Source organism: Anser anser (genome assembly GCF_964211835.1).
Source record: "Anser anser genome assembly, chromosome: 7".
Lineage (NCBI taxonomy): Eukaryota > Metazoa > Chordata > Aves > Anseriformes > Anatidae > Anser > Anser anser.
Window position 1 is genome coordinate 37,098,206 of NC_139727.1, and position 19,431 is coordinate 37,117,636.

Genomic DNA, 19,431 nt, shown 5'->3' on the forward strand with positions numbered 1-19,431 from the left:
GAGGGCGGCTGCTGTCAGGGCGACCCTCATCAGGGAGCCCTCAGGCAGCGAGCCCAGTGCTCGGACCCGGGGTTCACGTTGAGGGGCTCGGCTCCAGGCTTCTCTACCCCCCGGGGGTCTGCGGCGAGCAAAAGCCCGCTGCTGTGGACACCGGGGGTCTCGGTGCTCCGCGTGGGCAAGCGCGCCCTTGGTCCCTGTCAGTAAAAATAAACAAACAAACAAATAAACTGAAACCGCTCTTCTGGACAAATAAAAAACCCTAAATGCGTGCCGGTGGTACAGGACCTGATAAAATGGGAAAGTTTGGAGTACCGCAGCCCCGTTTCCCGTGCCGCATGCTAGTAGTGTGTCACGGAGGAAGAGAATATAAATAAAATATTGGGTTCATTTAATTTTTAGTAGGGTCCCGGCTTCTGGAGTCGGGGAAAGTTTCTCATGGTGCTGCGGTATGGATGTACCCAGGCAGCACCAGTATCGGGTCTCCCAGTCCGCCTGGTGCTTTGGCTGAAGCAAATTAATTAGCCGCGTTAAATAGGAAGATGGACTTGAACAGGCTTTACACAAGACAATACTGCAAACACTGTTGGCATCTCTGCCTTTTTTTTTTTTTTTAAACTTAACACATTGTTTTATGTGATTCACCACTGGAAAAACAATGGATTTGCTCTGTTTTAATTTAAAATGAATTAATTAAAATTAATTAATACAAATGCTTTAGCTTGAATACTGTGTTGTATTACCCTCCTATTTGAGTTTCTAAATGTGCATGATACTTCTGAAGTGCATTGCAAATTCATCCAGCTTTAGAAGCATTTGTTTTCTGCTTTGGATGATGATGTGGCTGCATGATGCCTCAGATTATTCTGGTCTGGAAGAGTGATGAAGTCCTCAAAATTACAGATTTTGGGTGAGGAAAATTATCTTTAATGCAGGTGGGACTGGCTAAAATCCTTGTGTAATATATGTTTATGGGATTTCCACGTGTTCATATGCACTACATTTCTGATATTTTTAAAGTAAAGATAAAATAATGAAAAATAAAGAACAAGATGAAATTTCAAAGAGTAGATTTTACTGATCTGACGGTGGCCAGTATAAATATCCTAATTATCGTATCCATTGGTAGCAATGTTTTTATGTTCCTCATCTCATATAATCTCCAACTCTATCTCAGGTGGTATCAGCTTAAATCTTTCAGAATAAACCAGTTCGGTCCTCACACGATTTGTCTGCCTGTCTCCAATCAGTATTTCGGAGTGTGCTGCTTTTTATTTGCGTTAAGCTGCCTAACCAGTTTTCTCACGAGCCTAATGGATGAAATTTTACTTCCCGTTTCCCTGGCAGAGGTGAGGTATCAGAGTGCTTTTTCGATTGTTTACCTTCAGAGCAGAGTGTTCTCGTTCTTCTAGTTCTCCCGTGCCGAGCAGCTGAGAGCCAAGTACACCGTGCCTCCTCGGGTACCATAGTGCTTTCTCCAGGAAACCTAGTCATGCTAAAACACAGCCTATTTTTGCTCACCGTTGGACTAACTTTAACAGGAAACCCGTTTTCGATAAAAGGTAAGCTTTTAGTTTTTGTTACGTATTCAGACAGTTTCTCCAGCTCTGATAGTGCCTGGTCCTGGCGGTAAATATGCACACCTCTCAAATCCAGTCACAGCTCTCCCTGGGCATTAGGCTGTTAGCAGATCTCCTAACCGAGAAACTTTGGTTTAGGAAGGAAAAAAAAAAAAAAAAGCACTGCAGTTTGAAAATTTTTATACTTTAGTTCTTTGTTTTTGTTTTTGTTTGTTTAAAAACATTATCTTCTATACAGGACACGGTTGTGACAATTGTAGCTGCTGTCACTCATGAATAGTAAAGACTCGAGAAAAAGATTTAGATCTTCAGAAACTCGAGAAAAAGATTTAGATCTTCAGTAATGTGAGGGAACTTCCTTCAGTTTTGTTTTATTTCCTTATTAACTCCTGTACATTTGTGATTTCGCTTCATATTTTAGACTTGGATGTAATGCCTGAAATATTTCTTAGAAGGTGATGTTCTTGTGACTGTACGAGTGCTTTCCTGCTTTCAGGTGTCCAAACTTAAACTGTTAGGACGTTTCCGCTGTTAGTTCCACATTACACGTAACTCACGAAACAAATTTTACGATTTAGTTAATCAAGTTATTTCTGATGAAAATAAAAGTCAAAAGTAAATATGGAGTGCCAATGTTACTTGCAGACCTGTCTGCTAATAGCAACTTCCACGTTTTGATTGTAATGACAGTATTTAATGTTGATCATAGGCTGCCTGAACCCAGCTTTCAAAAATCCTGATGTTATCTGATAGGTAGAGATCATCATTACACTGAGGAATCTTCCCCCTCACTTTGAATGGGTGGTTCATGAGTGCTCTGTGTCTTCTTTGGAGTTATGAAATTCTTTCACAGAATCCTGGGAAGCTGAGGTTGACTTTGTACTGCTAAAATGAGAAGAAATCTCTTAGTTTCCTTATAAAAGAACAATTTAAGAAGTAGGAAGCTACTTTGGCTGTTATAACCCATGTTATGTTATTGTTGACTCTGTAACCTGTTTAAAAGCAATAGTTATGTCTCTGTTGACCAAAGTGAACAGATTGATGAGCAGACAAGAAAAAGAAAGAAGAATGCAAGCTCACCTAATTAAAAAAAAAAAAAAAAAAAGAGAGAGGACAAAAAAACATTCACTGGAGATTGTTTTCTGTAAAACCATTTAGTTGAAACCAGATACTCAACGGATTTCTTGTCTTTAGCTTCCTTAGTTAGGATGACAGTTCCGGAGATAACTCTGATATGATGTAAAAGGTTCCAAACTTTTTACAAATAAAGCAGGAGAAACATGACTGAACAAACATCCATCAGCCATTCCTAGAGAGCCCTGCTATCGACTGACGCATCAGCACATCGTTCCTGACACCAGTGAGGTGATTTCACAAAACTCGAAGAAACTTAGCTGATTATGAGATGTCAAAATCTGTTGCACAGTTAATTTTAACTTGCCAGCCACCTCAAAAATCACTAGAAGGGGGACAGATGGGTGGACAGAGAAGACCGTTACTGAAATTTTCCATGTTGCTTCAGGTTGAAAGTATAGGTCATGGAAGAAAGAAGAGTTTCAGAAATGATAGACAAACATAAAAAGTTAACAGGTTAAAGATTAAAAGGTTAGAATATGTGAGAATTAAGATTGTTTAAGTAATTTGTTAGCTTTTCTTTATGTGCTCTGGAAGACTCCAGCTTTAAGCAGAAGTTTCCTTCTTTACATCAGTTGGACCATTCCTAAGCTAATTCTACCACATACTTATATAAATATGCACTGAATACAGGAGTTGGGTTGTTTTGTGTTTTTTGTTTTATTTTAATTTTCTTGTTCTTGGGTTTTTCTATGATGTTACTGCTATATTGGTGGAGAAAGTTATTTATTTATGTATTTATTTTGAAAATAGCTAATTTGTTTTGATAATGTCTAAATGAAGGAATGACTAAAATTTGTGTTGTTATCTCAGTTTATAATGTAAATAACTAAGATCAAGAGTTAAAGTCAAGATTGCCATCTAGCTTTGGGCACCCAGGTTAAGAAAACTTAAGCTTTATTTTTTTAGCACTTTATAGCAGTTGATTTGGGGTCGTGTAGTCATTAACCTTGAATACAGTCAAAATAGGTTTTCTGCAGAGAATAAAGGCACATACTTTGGCCATGAAAGAAAATGTTGATTTCTGTGACTTTCTCAACATAATCCAAGAACTCTGGCAGAGACAGAACCTACCAAACTGAGCTTGGGGAGTTGGGTTCTAAAATGGTGAAATTACTCTTTCTTCATCTATGACCTGAGCAGAATTATTTTTCAGTGATCACCACCGTGCAGATTCCACCACAATATATTTCTTATTCTTTCTGGTTCCTTAGAAATTTCAAACTTTATTTTTAGGGGTATCTTCTGAAGAGACATACAGAGTTTCAACATTTGAAATAATTATTCCTCAACGTCTGACAGGCAAAGAGAAACATCACACATTTTTTCATGAGGTTTGTTGTTCTGTCCAGTGTTTTTTCTTCCGATATTGCTGTTTTTCAAAATTTTGTCCTATAATGCACACACACACACACACATGTACTGTGTATGTTATATATTGATTATTTTGTGAAGAAATGTGCTCTCTCTTCAGATTCTTAAGTGTTTTCAAATAGTTTTGAGTAAAGGGCTGTAACTGCAACTCTAAGTTAAAGCCTTTCAAACTTCTAGTCCTGTTAACAGCCTTGTAAGAGAGAAGTAAGAACATGGAGAATATTTCTGTTTCCTGCAAGTCTGATTAGATGTTGAACTACTGTCTGTGCTGTATGTGTTCTTTTTCTCATCGCACCTTGTCTTTGAATAACCAGAAGATTTCAGCCGTGTATTGGCTAAAGGGCAGATGCTCACCTTGTACAAGAGGTCCCATAAAGTCGTACAGGTAAATGAATGAGTTAATAGAGAAAGGTCTGAGCCTTAATTCTTTGGTTCTAAGATCATTTACCTTTGCACCAGATACAGAGTTTAATTACTGAAATAACTGATAATGAAATGCCATGAGTCATCTTTGTGCAAACTGATTAACAAAGGAAGAATTTGTGAGTCGTTCATCTGTCTACAGATGATTTACATAAGGAGTGTCATAAAACTTTATGTGATAGTTTAGCAAAAAAATACATGGGCTGTGCCCTCGCTGTGCCCTCCTTGGGGACCTGAATCTGGCCAACGTTCATCCAAGCTATGTCTACTTCCTCTTCACTAGTATCTCTGGAGTATCTGTTTCTGAGCCTATAAAACTATATCACGGTTGCCTAGGTTTAGGTTTACTGACTCTTCTTTTTTTGTTGTTTTAATACCATAAGTTTTAGTTTTTCATTTTTCTATAGACTGCATATCTTTTACATTCCCTGTACAAATCTCTAATGGCGGATATACTTAATTTCTTGTGTAGTTTTTGTACTTTTTCATTATGTCTTCCATATGAAAATTTATAGCTCAATAGAATTTAAATTTTCCATACGAAAGAATGTAGAGTGTGTTGCTGAAACTTTGCAATACACAAAGCATGAGGATTAGGAGTGCGTGTTTTGTGAATCTGATAAATACTTTAATGCTGTTGGACCTCTGTTATCAAAGAAAACAAGGAACTGACACACCCAAGTAGAAAATAACATAGTTAAGTGATAACTTTTGTTCTGTTTTCAGGAGCATTCAGATGACAATCTTTCTTACTCTATTAAAACAAGAAATGGAACATACCTCCTAACACTGAAGAAAAATAAGTATGTGATAGTGTTCTGAGTAATCGATCCATCTCGGAATTTCATTGCACATAGACAAGTATTTTTATATTTTTAAAAATATTTTTTTAAATTTTAATATTTTTTTCTAGTGCAGAAAATAGATTATTTTTATATTAACACCACAACCAGTAGATTTCAGAAAGTCCTTGTGGAAAGTTCGACAGTAGCTCTTTATTGACAGGGAGGGGAGGGTTGTTAGTGTTGTCGTATTTGGAAAAAAATATCTGTTGTTGTTCCTCATTCCAGAGGCAATAATAATCCAGGCCCTCCTATGACATAGTCTGCTCAGGTCATAATCTGTGTATGTTTTAGTTAATATATTTCAAAATAACTTATTTTCCAAATAGTGCAGGTCATTTTTAAGAAATTTTGTTTCATGTCTGTGAATTTTAATGATAATGTAGCATGAATATGCTGCTAACAATGTAATACTTACTAGGATTCTTGATTTATTTCTTGCTTTATAGACTCTTAAAAGAGCAGTAGTTTATTTTTGTTTCCAGAGACCTTGTTAGCAAAGATTTTGTGCTATATACGTACAGAAAAAATGGGACACTGGAGGCAACACAATCAAAAATCAAGGTATTGTACATAATAAAATTCCCCTTTTGCATAAGAGTTTCCTCAAATCAGGAAAACCAACTTTTATGAACTGAAAGCCATATTAACAAATCGTTAGAGCTGAGGATGGCAACAAGAGTGTACATGCATGTAAATGTGTTTCCAAAGCAAACGTGAATGTACATGACCATTCACTCTGAGCGTCTTCGTGTCTGTATCCTACAAGAGTGAAGACTGTTTACATTTTTGGTAGTGGAGGGGAAAATGCAAGTGATGTACATAAAGTGCATATATAGAAGAAAAATATATGTGCTGGGAAAGAGGCATTTTCAAGTTTTCATATTTGTGGCGTTTATGTTTAACAATTCCCTGAGATATAAAACATCAGGTTCTGTGTTTTATGAGGGAGTGGCCTTGTCCTCATACTCTTTATGATTATACAGCATCACTTTTGTAAGGTGTGAAAGGAGACACCGGGTGATTATGCCAAGGTTGAATTTGAGCTACGCAAGTAGGTCACCTTTGCATAATACGCAATTAAAGGTACAATGGCAGCATCAAAGCTCTGTAGTTTTGAGCAAGCCTTAAGAATGCTTTTACATTTAAGTTTCAACTTGTAACTGCAGCCTGGCTTAGTGAGACTGCTCTGTGCATGGGAGAGCTTCTCAGATCAGCCTGTGAGAGGATTCTGTTTAAGAACAGGATGAGCAATATAGATGCAAAGGTCTTGTTAAAAGATGGCAATGGGTTAAATGAAAAAGTTGGTTGTTTTCTAGAACCAAGGGACCAAATGCTATTGTAGTTACTCACATCAAGTAATATTTTACTCCAAGAATTCTGGGATTATTTTAGAATAGGGAACGCTTTAAATTTGCAAAAGCCAGCTTTAATAATAATAAGGTTGGTAACAAAATAAGTTTGCATTTGAATGCAGCTACCTTATTTTGTTATTAATTATGTGGTTTTGTTGCATTTCAGACACACTGTTATTATCATGGCACTGTTGAAGGAATGGCTAACTCGATGCTCGCTCTTAGCACGTGTGATGGCCTGAGGTATTACTTCTTGCTTTTTACTTCAAGATAATAAATTGTGCAGTATCACCAGTATCAAAACAAACAAAACTGCTGATATTCATTATACACCTGGAAAGAAAACGCAATCCTATCTTGCAAATGTTTTTTACATTTTGCCTCTTAATGAAGCTGAAACTCTATACAGGTTTTATACTTCCCCTCCCCTATGACTGATACTGTTGATAGGCTGCATTTAGAATTTAGCATTCAGAATAATGAAATGTTTTAAATACAATAAAGTTACATTTATCTGAGAAACATGAAGGGGCCAGATTAATGCATAAAAGTTTTAAGGTATTCCCCTGACAGCATCAATCTATACAAGTAGACAAAATGAGATGGCATGCACAGCAGATCAGGCAGATACTCAGAATGTGCCTGGAGCATGTCAGTGCTTTCTGCCTTCAATGAGTTTGGCTCTTCAGCTGGATTTAGATACACTTGTCAGTCCTGGCAGCCTTGTTCAGCTTGATATCTTTTTGACAAGTAGGAAGAGGCAATGGAACAAAGTTCACATACATATCTTTCATGTGTCTAGCATCAAAGTGAGATGCCACTCACAATAAATAAAGATATTTCATGGCATTCCTTTAAATGAAGAATAAAATTATCAAACTACTGGTACTTCAGGTAGCACTGGATTTCACTAAGCAGAACAGAGATGTCATTTTGGCTGTTCTGCAAACTTGTGCAAACTCAAATAATCATTTATGTCAACACAGTGGTATGAAGAGTTACGGTTTTTAAGTATTCCTCTGTTGTTCATTCACCTAGTTATAACCATGAGGGAAAAATAATTTTCCATTCTTTTATGACTGTTAGAGGAATTATCTACTTTGGTGGCAAATGGTATGGAATGGAGCCACTCAACTCATCCAGCACATTTGAACACATGTTTTACCAGTTAGAAGATATGGAGCATATCCCTTTCCGATGCGGTATGCAGAATGACAGCCTTCATCATGAGATGAAGATGTTTGTGAAGCAGTCTGTGAAATATGCATTTTCATCAAACAGTACCTCGAGTGGGGAAAAACTTTTGAGGGTAAATGCATTTCTGTTTCTCTCCTGTGGGCTACAGTCCAAGCCATCTCCTCAGTCTGTTGCAGATGTCAGTGGTCTACAGAGCTCTTGCTTTGGCATGGTATCATTGCAGGTGCTTTTGGCTTAGCAGGCCACCTTGTTGCTCTCATTTTGATGGACCCCAAGCTGGTGGGAGTTGTGCTAAGGAAATCCTGAAACAGAAGAATATCACAATGCCAATTTAACGTAGCTTGAAGCAGTTATTTAGCAGAAAAGCAGAGCTCAACCCAAGACCACTGTGGGTGTGTGAAAGCTGCCATTCAGCACATGCATCTTGGTGTCTGACCAAAAGCAGATTACTTGTACACAGATATTGATCTGGAAATCTAAAGCAAATTGACATTTGAGGCCACATTAAAAATTGTATCATTACTTTATAAAAACATTAAATGAAAATCATGAGAAGAATAATTTTATAAGCCTTGAATTTATTACTCATAATGTTAACTTATTGTGCTTTTTAATTTGCAGAAGAAGCGAGCTGTCCTGCCACAGGAAAGCTATGTGGAATTATTTATGGTCGTGGATAATAACAGGGTAATGACTTCATCCAATGAAATGGATAAATACTTTTTGTTAAATTATTATTTTTTTCTCTGACTTTTGCATATGGCATCTTACAGTTTTTGCTGAAGAAATCGGATCCTGCTGCGGTGCAAAAGGAAACGGTTGAGCTGATTAATTATGTTGATGGGGTAGGTCAGTTCAGTCACCTATACATGGTAGTTTCTACTTTATTGGAGTTTCCAAAAGTAAGGTAGTAAAGTAAATCTGTACTGTTATGTTCTGAAATTGTATTTGGAAGTTATACAGCAATTTGTAACATTTAAGACATGTCATGAATCTATGCATAAGTCTTGTAGAGGTGCAGCCCAGATGTTTGTAAACATCTGTGTGCTCCCTGACTTTGGCTCAGTAGTGGTAAAAATCTTTCATAATTCAGTTGAACTGGATTGATGGACAGTAATTATCTTTTTTTTTTCTTTTTTCAGATGTATAGAGCATTAAACATCCAGATTGTTTTGGTTGGATTAGAGATATGGACAGTTACAAACCCCATATCAGTAATGAATGGTTCAGCTGGAGACGTACTGGGTAGATTTGTTTCTTGGAGACAGAAAGACCTTCTAAAACGATCAAGAAATGATGTTAGTCATCTCATAATGTAAGTTTTCATTTGGAGGAAATGCCACTCCTGCAACACTGCTGGTGTTGCTAATGCATGTGATTTTGGTTTTGTACATGAATGAAAATGTAACGAGTAAAATTCACTCAACTTCCAAACTGTTTTAACCTGAAAAAAAAGAGATGAAGAAACTATAATGAATTCTTCGTAGTTAATCAACTCAAAAGCACTGGCACAGCAGGCTTAGGTGACTGATCATTGTTTTCAATCTATGTTATTGCCATGTTCATTACTAATTACGGTGAAACCATGATATGGTGACAACTTTCTTCTTGACTTCAATAAGACCAAATTTTGCTTTGTAGTATTTGTTTCAGACATATCAGTGTCTCTTAGTAGTGATCATGAAAGTGATTTTTCAGCCCCTCTTTCAAAAGTACCTTCGAACTGCGTTTGTTGCAGAGGGAGAAACTCTTATGGTGGATCCATTGGAATGGCTTTTGTAGGTACCGTCTGCTCACAGGTCCAGGGAGGGTCAATCAGCACTGTAAGTATGTAATGTTGTGGTTAGTAGAAGAAACTAGCACAGAAATTAGGAGCTGCTATCATAGATGTGCTGCTAGTGAGACAATTGAAGGCTTTCCCCTGTGCATTTACGTGACCCAGAGTTGTATCTATTGCTAGACATTGATTCCACAGAGGCACACCTTCAGAACATCCTAACAGATAATGTGCACTTTGTGAACCCACTCAGGTATTAGAGACTAGGCTTGAAGTGGAATGGTTTCATCCACAGGGTTTCTTATGTAAAGATCTGTGTGTATTTTTATGCTTATATACAAATACATATATTTCCCAATTTCTGTCTTCTTTGTGTTACAATCCACTTGTCTGATTTAGTCCTGAAATCACTTTTTAATCACATTTATGTAATTTATCTAGTTCAAGGTTGTATAAGAAAAGTCCATCCTCATAACGTTAAGGTTCATAAGCACAGTATTTTGGGGATGGGAATGCAACTACAACGTGTGCATTGTTTCACTCTTTACATGGATAGACACTGAACATAATGCACCGTATTTTCAAATGTCCAGAATTCTCCACGAAACTGTAAATGGAGAAAAAAATAAATTAAATTTGGCAAAACTAGCCAGAAACCAGTGTTTCCTTTACCCTTGGGGACAGATCCAGTATTTCCTGAGGTTCCTTTCTTTACCATAGGGATACCATAACATAATGGACAATCTTAGAAGCAGATTCTGTTCTTTAATAGTATGTTTGTCTTTGAAGACTCCACTAAAATCAATATCATGACTGATTAACTGCGCTACTATTCAGAGTATGATCCTAGAAAGACTGGCAGAACTTGGCCCTACCTGAAAATAAACAACTTATGTGTTCTTGCTGCTTTTGCTTTGCAATATGATTTGATATTGCCTGCATGGCCTCTAAGAAGCTTGTGGCCTGGATAACTCAGTAGATAGAAACATAGTAATTTCTTTAGTTTCATAATTTTTAACACAGATTCTCTTCATTAGTTGGATCATAGCAATTTGTTACGTCATGCTACAGTAGTTGCACATGAATTGGGTCATAACCTTGGAATGAAACATGATGATGAAAGGTGTCCTGCATCCTACATTATGTACAGCACAGATACGTAAGATTTCCATTTATTTTAATAAACTTTTTTTTTTTTTTTTCAATCCGCAGTGGATAGATAAGCTGAGAAACTTCCATGAATCCTAAAGAACTTTTGTGAATGGAAAGTTAAAAGTTTAATGACAGAGCTGAATTCTTTGATTTAGGACTTATATAATTTCAAATTATTTAAAGCATTTCCTGTTTTGTGACCTAGTCATTCTTTGCTTGTAGCATTCATTAAAACTTACTAGGATTTTGTTAATTGCTCATTTTATTGATAGCGTATTGCTGCTGGGTTTTTTACCCTGCTGAGAGTCCTCTACATATATTCACCATGTTTGTGCAAACATGCCCCCTTTGCATAGATTCTCTTAAATGTTAGTTTAAAAAAAATGTCTCATCCTACATTTGTTTCAGTTTATTTGTTCTTTGGCTCCCCTTTATCTAATAATAATAATAATACAATTATTTTATCTATCCGCATTTATATTAATAAATCCGCATAACTGAACACTGGACCAAACTACTATGAGAAGATGCATTCCTGAGTTTTTTGGGAATCCCAGTTAAGGTGAATGTCCTTCTGGAAAGTGTATTTTAATCAGACATTTTTGGACTCAGTACAGCAAAGGAATTTCGAAGGCCTGTTTTGTACAGAACATCAGAATGTCTAATCTGATGGTCTCTTTTGCTTCTGAAAGTATTTGCAGTTATGTTTTATATAGTATATTTTTATTTCCAGAAGTACTGTAGTACAAAATAAAGAGGAAATATCTCAAGATCTCCTAACATTATGAAATGTGGTATTTATTATTGATCACCAATATTTTAATGGTTTGAACTGAATTGCCTTTTTGCAAGCAAAATATTTATAATAAAAAATAATATTATGCTTTCCAGGGGATCCAGGAATTTCAGCACCTGCAGTGCTGATGATTTTGAGAACTTTATTCTAAATGGAGGAGGAAACTGCCTTAGAAATCCCCCCAAAACAAGCAATGTTTACAAAGAACCTGTCTGTGGTAATAATGTGGTTGATAACAATGAAGAATGTGACTGTGGTAAACCAGAGGTAAAGAAATTCAGCTGGATACTTGTATATTATATTATACTTGTTGTATTATACTGTCCTTTTGTTACACCTGATTTGCATTAGTATCTGAGGAGTTTTTTGTATAAGTTTACATTTCTGCAAGCTGTAAAAATTCTAGAAAAAGCCTAAAATCATATTTTTATTTAGTTATGAACTCAGTTAAGGGTTACTGGACTTCACAGAACTTTGAGTCAATGCCTAAGAAAGAAATTTCAGTACACAACATGTGGAAATGCCATCATTTTTTGTGCTGACATTAGCAACATAGATACTTCTGTTATGTAAATGAGGCTCTTAGTCTGTATAGCACTTACAGGTTTCCTAACTGTAACTCTTAAACTTAGACCACAACAACATTACTTTTGTTGGCCATATTTACATGGTGCCAATGTCCCTCAAAGAATGGGATATATTGACTTCTTCTTTGGAAAATAAAGGTGTCTCGTAGTACAGTTAGCTTAAAGGAGGCTACAGTGAGGTGGGGATCGGTCTCTTCTCCCAAGCAACAAGTGATAGGACAAAAGGAAATGGCCTCAAGTTGTGCCAGGGGAGGTTTAGGTTGGATATTAGGAAAAATTTCTTCACTGAGAGGGTTGCGAAGTATTGGAACAGGCCCAGGGAAGTAGCTGAGTCACCATCTGGGAGGTCTTAAAAAAACACATAAAAGTAGAGTTTAGCGACATGGTTTGATGGTGGATTTGACAGTGCTAGATTAAAGGCCAGACTAGATGATCTTAGAGGTCTTTTCCAGCCTGAATGATTCTGTGATTCTATGATTCAAAAAAAACAGCAATAAATCAAAAGGCTGTCAGGAAACCCAGGCTCCATTGTACAGGTCTACATTTTTCTCCATCAGACTGCTAACATAGTGGAAAAATAACATGTGGAGGTGGGATACATACGAAGCGTTATTTAAAATCTGAAATCATAGAATCATTAAGGTTGGAAAAGACCTTCAAGATCATCTGGTCCTGTTCTGCTTCTTTTAGTATCCATTTAGAGTGTAAACATATCATGTATTCCTGTCCACAACCTATCAAAATAGATGCTTTTCTGATGACTTGTTTTTAAAAAATGCAGCTAAAATGTATGCTAGTTTATGTTGGAGTAGAAGGCTGTCAATCTCAGAATATGAAAGAGAGTATGAAAGTGTTTAATATTTGGTTCGTCCATGCACTTGGTTTGACCATGTACTTTCCTAGCTATACAGCAAAGTAAAAACATTGTGTCCCCCTGTTCATGTCTGTTCTTCAGGAATGTACTAACCCTTGCTGTGATGCTGCAACCTGCAAACTTACATCTGGATCGCAATGTGCTCAAGGACTGTGCTGCAAAAATTGCAAGGTAGGCTATATTTTATTAGGCTAAATTAGTGCTAATTATTAGGTTGGATTTTGGGGGCCGGGGGTGGGGGTGGTGTCGAAAAGGTATCATAAAATCTCTTGACTTATTTCCACATTATCAAACTACATTCACCAGCAGAGAGCACGTAAGTAGAGAATATGTGCCTAATGACTTTTGGACAGTAGCTTAGAAATAGAATGTCATCCCTGTGTTGTCCACAGGAGGCAGGATTAATCAGGGGATTTTGTGATCTCCATTATGCAACACCAAACGTCTCCAGTTTCTATGATCATTGGCTACATTTTAATTTGTGCTTGTACATGTATTTGTGTGATCTAACCTAGTCCTTTGCAAGCTAAGCTCAAAAACTTTGCAGCTACACCATATGAAACCAAGAATTTTAGATGTTCATTAGATACTGATTTGAAAAAATAAATATTCTGTCTTCTTTAAAATCAAAGAAGATTCCCATCTGTCATTGGTTCATGATTGAATTTCAGCTGTTGCAAAATTGTGAGGTGGCATTCTTCTCTGGTTCTAGTTTAAAGTGGCAGGAACAGAATGCAGATCGAAGATGGACTTCTGTGATCTACCTGAATACTGCAATGGAAGCTATGCCTACTGTCCAGATGACATTTATATCATGAATGGTTACCCATGCAATGACATGCAAGCATATTGCTACTATGGAGTATGCCAGAGTTTTGATTCACAATGTGAAGCTATATATGGAAAAGGTACATTTGTAATTTAACGTAAAAAGACTTGTAGTCTTCTACAAGACATTTCATAGTTTTTATTTTCTTTCTCATATTTTTAAGACAGTGTGGTGGCTTACTAAGATTCACTGTTTTTCATACAGGGGCACGAAAAGCACCTGATCTATGCTTTGAAAAAGCCAATATTAAAGGGGACAGGTTTGGAAACTGTGGAATGAAAGGTGGAGTGTACAAGAAGTGTACTGTTCAGTAAGTCAATAGCAAGTAAAAGCCTCCCCTAAAACATCCAATGTAAAATTCTCCTCTTAGATGTCATGTTCTACAACAGAATGTATCTGCTATGAACTTGTAAAACATGAGATGTAAGAGAACAATATTTGCTTGAAAGGCAAGCTAAGTTTGACTGGATGGTGTATTTGCACTGACATTCTGGTGTGTTGTTTTTTTTTTCCTGTTTACCTTGTCTCTGAGTATCATTTGTTCACTACAGGCATAGTCTGTGTGGCAAGGTCCAGTGCACTTCTGTTAGTCTTCAAAATCTTCCTGCTTGGAGTGTTGTCAATAATGCGTCTGGAGTTTTATGCTGGTCTTCTGATTTTGACTTAGGATCGGATGTCCCTGATCCTGCTCAAGTTCATGATGGAACAGCCTGCGGAGAAAAAAAGGTAAGACGAATCACAGCAGCATTACACAGTATATTCCACCAAGTGGAAAGCTCTTAACTTTCAAAAGCATTACATTCTCTTATTTATATTCCATAATATAATTAAAAATCTGCTTTTTCAGATATACACACACAATTAATTAGCTCTTTAAAAATCTGTGATGCTACAAATCAGTGAGCTACATTATGAGTTACTCAAATTATTTCCATCAAACTGCATCCATAGATTTAGAAAACTTTGAGACAAATAGAGCTATAAAATTGTGAAGTACTGAGAATTCTATCAACCCTTTTCCCGAAATTTAAGTAAGAACAGTAGACTTGTAAACATATATTTTTGTATAGTATATTTGTAAAATGGATGGGATTTTTGGAAGTCTTGTGTGTAAAAGACACTAAATACTTTTTCCAGGCCTGTTTGGATTTTGAGTGTGTTGATGCAAGTTTTCTGGGCTACAGCTGTGATGTAAAGCAGAAGTGTAACAATAATGGGGTGAGTAGATTGTGTTTTCATGCCCTATTTCTTGAAGACAGAGATAGGTGCAAAGTCCCACCATAAAAGCAATAACCTGACATATGGCTTTGATTTATTCTGATATGTATTAAAAGTTAAATCCACTTTTTTTTTTTTTTTTTTAAATCTGCAATTCATTTTGCCAGTATACTGTAAACATCTTAGCACTAACACTGAAAGACATTTCTTCTAAATTTCCCTAGGGAACCCTCGAATATTACTGAACTGTCAAACTTTAAAAGGAAAGTATTCCTCTGAGGACAGGCTAGGGATCCATGATTTACATATTTCTCTGTGAAAAATCAAAAAGGAGCCCAGAGGTTTTAAAACTAAGAAGTTCTTCTTTGGACGGTACCCTAGTGTAGGCAAATAACAACAACATCACAAGAAGAGATTAATTCTACAGAGAATCAACTATTGGTATCAGTATTACTCCGTGTTTGGGGGTTGGAGGGAGAGAGGTTATACTTAATACATTTCTATGGAATACTATGGAATATTTCTTGTTTCCACATGCAATTCTTAACGTGTAACTCCAAATATATATTGGAGGTCGAAAGCGGCCACTTTCAAGAAGAAGTTCCTTTGACTAATCCGTTTCATATGGACTATAGGTGTGTAACAACAACGGGAACTGCCATTGCCATTCGGGGTGGGCACCCCCCTTCTGTAACCAGTCAGGCTATGGTGGCAGTGTTGACAGTGGGCCAGCTCACATAGGTAGGACACTGAAACTGTCTTTCATTCTGCCTCCAGTGTCTGATTAAAATAATCTACTAATACAGAGTGATTTCTGGTCTCTTTTCAAAAGCTTTTTTGCTACTGCATGGGCTGCTTAATCATGGAATGACTTGAGAATGAACATTATCATCTGATGCATAGTCTGCAGACATCAAAAAAGTCGGTCCAAGGGAGAAGTTGATCTCTTTTTTTTGTCTGAGATAAAAAACATTAATTGCTTAGGATTACTACTACATTTTTAAATAGTTGCATATTATTTAGTTAGGTGCTGAACACCAGATAAAAAGGGTGTAATATAGAAGGACTACAGCTTGAGAATGAAACTAGCAGCCTTTATGTATGGAAAAGGTCTCGCTGTAATGAGAAGGATTAAGGAGGTGCATGCAGCAACTAGCAGTTCGCTCATCTAAGAGCCATGAAATTCTGCAAAGGGAAAATGGAGTAGATTTTTCTGGCCTTTACACTGAGAGACCATGCAAAATGTTTTACTTCTATTTGTTGACTAAAAGGAAAAAGGCTGTATGTCATACAACGTGGGGTGGGTAAAGGAGGAAGAAGTACTTGTGCTTACATATGTCCAAATCCTAATTACTAAATTTGATTTATAATAATTTGAAGATTGTAGTTTTTACAACAGAAATGAGTTTTTAATGGGAAAATGCTTTAATATGAGGTTAAGCAAGATGAGTATCTTACATGATTGCAATTGTTTTTCTCTAGATACATCACTTCGGGATGGTCTGCTTATATTTTTCTTCCTTGTGCTGCCAATATTGATTGTGATTGTAATAGCAGTAATTAAGCGTGATGCAATAAAAAGAAAGTTTTGCAGGAAAAGTAGAAGACAACACAGGTATTGCACTTATTACAAATGTGTATTTCAATACTTGGGAGCACGCTTCAAATAAATTGAGCAGGCTAGAGACCTTATACAAAGAATCAGAACCCCCTCAAAAGAAAAAGACTACCCCACTAACAGTAAATGTGGGTAGTTTAATCCAGATGCTCAGGTTGTCAGTTCTTAAGCATTTCTTCACAATATTCACTGCACTTTTCTAATTGGTACTTATAATTGTGTCGCATGGGCACAGTGGCACAGAATATTGAAATTATTTGCCAAGGCCGGGAAGGGGTGGAGTCAAAACCAGAATCAAGACCTTTGAGCCCTGTCCCTTGATAAGCACTCAACTTAATGTTGTCAAGTCAAATGGGGTTTTTCCTGACAACGTGGTTTTCATTTCAGGGATAACAATGTGCAGCAACCAAAGCAAAATAACGGACCAGCTCATAGCACAGGAAATAATCAGGTAAGAGAGACGCATACGTGTATTACTTCATGCTGAGTAATCCAAATTATACAGTGCCTTTTCTCTAATGTAGTTACTGATGACTTTGTGGGTTTTGATACGCTAAACCCATCAGAATTTTCAAGTATTTAAATTGGACAAGAGTTCTGTTTGGGTAGGTATGGACCTTATTGCCTGCCCTGTCAACACAGGCTGTGAGTAGTGTGGGATGGAACAGGCTGCTGCTCAGCAGAGCAGCCAAGACTGAACTCTGAATTCTGCAGCCAAGTACCAGAGAAGCTGCTTAGCCAGGCTGTGGATCTTGTTCTGGTAAAAGAAAATGAAAATGATCGAAACACAACATGCGAGAGAGTATGAAATGTCACAGGAAGTGAAAATAACCTCCAAAATACCATTAGCTTTATACTGACTAATGAGCCACACTTTGAAACGTGTTCCCTGTTAACCTGATTTTCTTCAATATCTTTTCTAGTCTGCCACATCAAATCCTGATTTTTTTACCATATCATATTTTCCCGGTCCAAGGTTTGTGGAATTTAAACTCTTCTTTATTTCTTGTTTGCTATGTATGCACTGCTGTACCAATATAAGTGAAATGGCTAATGTCTCATGTCCTGCTCTGGGGCATTTTTCATGCAGCATAATATCAGATGAAATAGATTAAATGCTTGAAGGAGAAGTGCAGCTTTACCGCTTCCATAGAAACCAGCATAATGGGACATGTAAATGCTACCAGAGTATTTTGTGTGTGTCTGTGTGTGAAATGCATGTATAAATGCTACAAACCGATTAAAAATGGTGAAGTACCAGTTTACAAATACCAGGTGTCTCAAATCATGAAATATTTCACTAAATGTGTTTTCCACACTTCAGGCAGCCAGTACAAACACGGATTCCTGCAGTTCCTTCAGGACCTCAGCGACCTGTGGTCCCGCCTAGACCAGCTGTCTGAGAAGTTTCTTGGGAATCCTCACCAATTCTGACCAGAAACTGATCTGAAACAAATTAAAGGTTGGAATCCCACAGTCCTCACCTTGCATCTTATGAAAAAGAAAAGAGACACCGAACACAGAAAAAGGGACCCTGAATGCAGATTTTCTAACCCTCCATTATTTTGCTAAGAGCTGCTGGCTATATTTGTACCTCTTCTACCTCACCTCTTTTTTTTTTTTCTTTTTTTTTACCTTCCAAATCAAAAGCCTAATGTTCAATTCTTGTTAGTTTAAATCTATAACAGTGTTGGAGAGCAGGACTCCTCTGAAGTGTTGCCTTACCTGCAGGCCAAAGAGAAGTGGATTCGTTTGTTTAACAGACATAATTTATTCACCTTTAGTTACATGCTGACGTGAAAGTCAGAGCATAGGTTGTCCTCTGGGGAAGCCTACAGCCTGTCTACCTCCCGGCCATCCTCCAGGCCGTATGCTGTGCCTGCTGAGCACCCCACGTGCAGGGCCTGGGGCCAATTCTGTACCTTGCTCTGAGCCCTTCCTGCACTGTCGCTGTATCCACGCTGGGATCCACAGCCACCTCTCCTGGAAAAGAAGCTGCTACAAGGAGGAGAAAACGTCACTGGGAATAACAAAGCTATGGATACAGACCAGTCATCTTTATGATGGGAGGGTAAATCATGTGCTATGTTTGCGTGTAGACTCTAGGAGTATGAACAAGCAATGGGTGAATAAATTACAGAATCATCTTGCACGGGTGTTTCTAGTCCTTTAGTCGGTCATTTCACAGGGGAGATGGTCAAAAGGACCCCAAATCCATTACGGGCAAAAAATCTGCATTGGCAAGGCACATCTTCCAGGGAAGGGAGATTTTCTTAAGAGAGAGAGAGGTTGTGGAGTCTCCTTCTCTGGAGATATTCTCTCCTTCTTTGGAGATATTCAAAACCCGCCTGGATGCCATCCTGTGTAACATGCTCTGGGTGACCCTGCTTGAGCAGGGGTGTGGGACAAGATGATCCCTGGAGGTCCCTTCCAACCTCAACCTTCAGCGATTCTGTAATTCCTCAGAATCCCGAGTAAAACATCCCTATCGTTTAGGTGCTACATCAACAGAATTTAACATAAATCACCAGTGTCCGCGTGGTTAATAATGATGAATTTATGACCGCGAGAAGAAAAAAAATCACCGCTGTCCCCTCGCCGGCAGCGGCCGCACCTGCCGTGCCCTGGCGCTCCTAAAACCCTCATTTCTCCTCCCATTTCCTTCCCCGGTCCTCCGA

At 37.5% G+C, this 19,431-nt stretch overlaps 1 protein-coding gene across 5 annotated transcripts; it reads left to right on the forward strand.

The window, feature by feature from the left end:
• The first annotated feature begins 27 nt into the window (after nucleotides 1–27).
• LOC310902347 (disintegrin and metalloproteinase domain-containing protein 9-like) lies at nucleotides 28–18,902 on the forward strand. 5 transcript variants are annotated; one of them, XM_083843731.1, is made up of 22 exons: nucleotides 28–1,559; nucleotides 3,948–4,045; nucleotides 5,235–5,311; nucleotides 5,836–5,914; nucleotides 6,872–6,948; nucleotides 7,792–8,014; nucleotides 8,524–8,589; nucleotides 8,676–8,747; nucleotides 9,045–9,217; nucleotides 9,641–9,725; nucleotides 10,717–10,838; nucleotides 11,723–11,894; nucleotides 13,170–13,259; nucleotides 13,801–13,996; nucleotides 14,122–14,227; nucleotides 14,469–14,643; nucleotides 15,055–15,135; nucleotides 15,771–15,876; nucleotides 16,618–16,750; nucleotides 17,141–17,204; nucleotides 17,677–17,729; nucleotides 18,078–18,902. In XM_083843731.1, exons 1-22 carry the CDS (start codon nucleotides 1,490–1,492, stop codon nucleotides 18,154–18,156), a joined length of 2,397 nt encoding a protein of 798 aa, XP_083699857.1. In that variant the 5' UTR covers nucleotides 28–1,489; the 3' UTR covers nucleotides 18,157–18,902. The 5 variants fall into 5 exon arrangements, 4 of the variants coding, with proteins under 4 accessions (XP_083699857.1, XP_083699860.1, XP_083699858.1 ...); XM_083843732.1 differs by lacking the exon at nucleotides 28–1,559 and adding an exon at nucleotides 4,400–4,470 and having other exon boundaries at nucleotides 3,973–4,045; XM_083843733.1 differs by lacking the exons at nucleotides 28–1,559; nucleotides 3,948–4,045 and having other exon boundaries at nucleotides 4,090–5,311; nucleotides 5,800–5,914.
• Nucleotides 18,903–19,431: the final 529 nt, after the last annotated feature.